Source organism: Galeopterus variegatus, unplaced genomic scaffold, assembly GCF_000696425.1.
Source record: "Galeopterus variegatus unplaced genomic scaffold, G_variegatus-3.0.2 Scaffold4, whole genome shotgun sequence".
NCBI classification, from domain to species: Eukaryota; Metazoa; Chordata; class Mammalia; order Dermoptera; family Cynocephalidae; genus Galeopterus; species Galeopterus variegatus.
In genome coordinates, this window is record NW_007726115.1 from 869,988 (window position 1) to 872,815 (window position 2,828).

Here is a 2,828-nt window from a genome sequence, read left to right on the forward strand (position 1 = left end):
ATCAGGAAGGCGTGAGCTGAAGCGGTGAGTGTGTCAATCACAGGGTTTTGTGCCTGGGGGCTCCTAGCGGTTCGGAGCAGAGGTGTCCCAGGGCGGCCCCACAATGAATATGAATAGGAATCCTTGCTAAATGGGACAGCAAAGCGCACCGCCCTGAATGATGGCACGTCATCTAACCAGCCCAGGATAGATAGGAGGGCTCCTTTTGTCTCTTTTCTCCGCTGCAGCTCTATAAAAGCCCCTCTTTTTCAGAGCGAGGTTAGTTCAAGCACACACCAACTAGCTGTCCAGGAAACAGCCTAACCAGAGGGAAGGGAGTGGGGAGGGAGAGAGGAAGGGAAAGGCAGTGCCTCAGCTTTTCTTCTTACGTCTTGCAGCTGAGGAGTGGGTTGCTGAGCTGTGCAGATTTTTTTTTTTAATTCAAGATTTTCTTTCATTTCCCGTCTAAAGCCTCCCCACGGTAGGGCCGCATCCCCTGTAATAAAATGAATTCTGATTCGAGCTCTGTCTCCAGCAGAGCTTCCTCTCCGGACATGGATGAGATGTACCTGAGGGACCACCACCACCGCCATCACCACCACCAGGAGAGCCGTCTCAACTCGGTCTCGTCCACGCAGGGCGATATGATGCAGAAGATGCCCGGGGAAAGCCTCTCGCGGGCCGGCGCCAAGGCCGCGGGAGAGAGCAGCAAGTACAAAATCAAGAAGCAGCTGTCGGAGCAGGACCTACAGCAGTTGCGGCTGAAGATCAACGGACGCGAGCGCAAGCGGATGCACGACCTGAACCTTGCCATGGACGGGCTGCGCGAGGTCATGCCCTATGCGCACGGGCCCTCGGTGCGCAAGCTCTCCAAGATCGCCACTCTTCTGCTAGCCAGAAACTACATCCTCATGCTCACCAGCTCCCTGGAGGAGATGAAGAGGTTGGTGGGAGAGATCTACGGGGGCCACCACTCGGCCTTCCACTGCGGGACCGTGGGCCACTCGGCCGGCCACCCGGCGCACGCGGCCAACGCAGTGCACCCGGTGCATCCCATCCTGGGCGGCGCGCTCTCGTCCGGTAATGCCTCGTCACCGCTGTCTGCCGCCTCGCTGCCCGCCATCGGCACCATTCGGCCTCCCCACTCGCTGCTCAAGGCGCCCTCCACGCCGCCCGCGCTGCAGCTGGGCAACGGCTTCCAGCACTGGGCCGGGCTGCCCTGCCCCTGCACCATCTGCCAGATGCCGCCGCCGCCGCACCTGTCCGCTCTCTCCACCGCCAACATGGCCCGGCTGTCGGCCGAGTCCAAGGACTTGCTCAAGTGAGCAGCGGGCCGGCCCGGCTGGCGAGGATGAGGGGAGAGCGGCGGGAGGGGCCGCGGTGCCGGGCCGGGAGAGAAGAGGGAGGCTGGACGCTCGGCCCAGGGGAGGGCGGGCGCGGTGCCTCACGGCCTGCCACACCTGTGAGAGATCTCGGACTCCACTTGACCCCCGGAGGAAAGGACCGAAACCAAACTGCAATTTCTAGGTGGTAGCGAAGGGGGACTCGAACCAGACGTCGTGTATTTTGCATGCATGCTTCTTTTCCCCATGCCGCGCCACTATTTCTCACCGCCATATGCTCTTGTCGAACTGCATTTGTTGTGTAAAGACGGGATCGGTGTAGTTAACTTGAGAAGGGACTTTCGAGTCGGCTTTCTCTGGCTCTGTGTTCTCACTTTGGAAAAAGACGACCATGCCTTTGGTACAAAACAAATGTAAATACTTCCTTGAGATGGATGCAATTATGATTGTCTCTGTCCTCTCCATAGTTTTTCTAGAGACAATGGAGAGAGAGAGAGAGAGAGAGAGAGAGAGAGAGAGAGAGAGAGAGAGAGAGAGAGCCAGGTTTTCAATCTCAGCTCCGGTCCAGGGCATGACACCTCCTATGTGGGTTTTCCTGTCGACGCAGTGTAGGTCAAAAGAATGCATGCACGCTTCTAAATGAATCTTGTCTAAACATGTTGTGCAGGCCGTGGTGCCGTTTTCCTTGTAACAAGGATTTATTAGTGAATTCTCCGAAGTACTCCATATATCTGTCTGTGGTTGTATGACATGAAAAAGGGGCAGAGTGCAAAGATCCACACTCACGCACAGGCGCTTCTTCCCCCACCCACGCCCCCTTCAGACTTCATTCCAGAACTTCCTGGCTGTTTCAGGAGCCCGCGATTGCAAAAGCTTGGGCTCCCTCTAGTAGCTTGCCCCACCCCCCTTGCTCAGTTATTCTGCATGCGGGGTTGGCTCTCTCTATTATCAGCTTTGAAAACGTATCGTGGTTTAGGGAGGGGTGCCGTTTTTATTTTCCTGAACATTTGCTTGAAATATTTTGTTAGGGCCTCAAAGACAATACCCATCTTTATTTTTTATATATTCTTGATAATTATGATATATTTATTAATAACCAGTGTTTCTGGATGAGATTTCAAATAAAAAAGAACCTTTAAATCCTGGCTTTGTCTTTGCCTAAAATCTTAGAAGATGGGGGTAGTGGGATAGGAAACACATGGACAAAGTAAGCCGTGGGTGAGGATTTGAATGGGTCGTCAGATGAGAGAATTTTTCTCTGGTCACTTACTGGTAAATTGGTCCTAATTATTGCAACTAAACATCCTTCAAATGGGGCATTGTCCATGTTCATAGTCTTATGCTATCTGAGCTCCTTATTTCTCTGCAGTAATCATACTCTCATAAACTCAGCAACTGAGATCAAAAAAGTAATCCGGAAACTCAAAGTGGCAGGAAATAGGAGGCAGAGTGGTGACTATGCCTGCCTTGTTGGCGACAGAGAAGAATGAAGCAGTAAGTTAACTT

The 2,828-nt window shown here is 53.4% G+C and overlaps 1 protein-coding gene across 1 annotated transcript; it reads left to right on the top strand.

Annotated features, from left to right (window-relative positions):
- The first annotated feature begins 267 nt into the window (after nucleotides 1–267).
- On the top strand, nucleotides 268–2,462 carry OLIG3 (oligodendrocyte transcription factor 3). The gene has a single exon (XM_008573810.1). The coding sequence runs from the start codon at nucleotides 486–488 to the stop codon at nucleotides 1,302–1,304; it is 819 nt and encodes a 272-aa protein (XP_008572032.1). The 5' UTR covers nucleotides 268–485; the 3' UTR covers nucleotides 1,305–2,462.
- The last annotated feature ends 366 nt before the right edge of the window (nucleotides 2,463–2,828 follow it).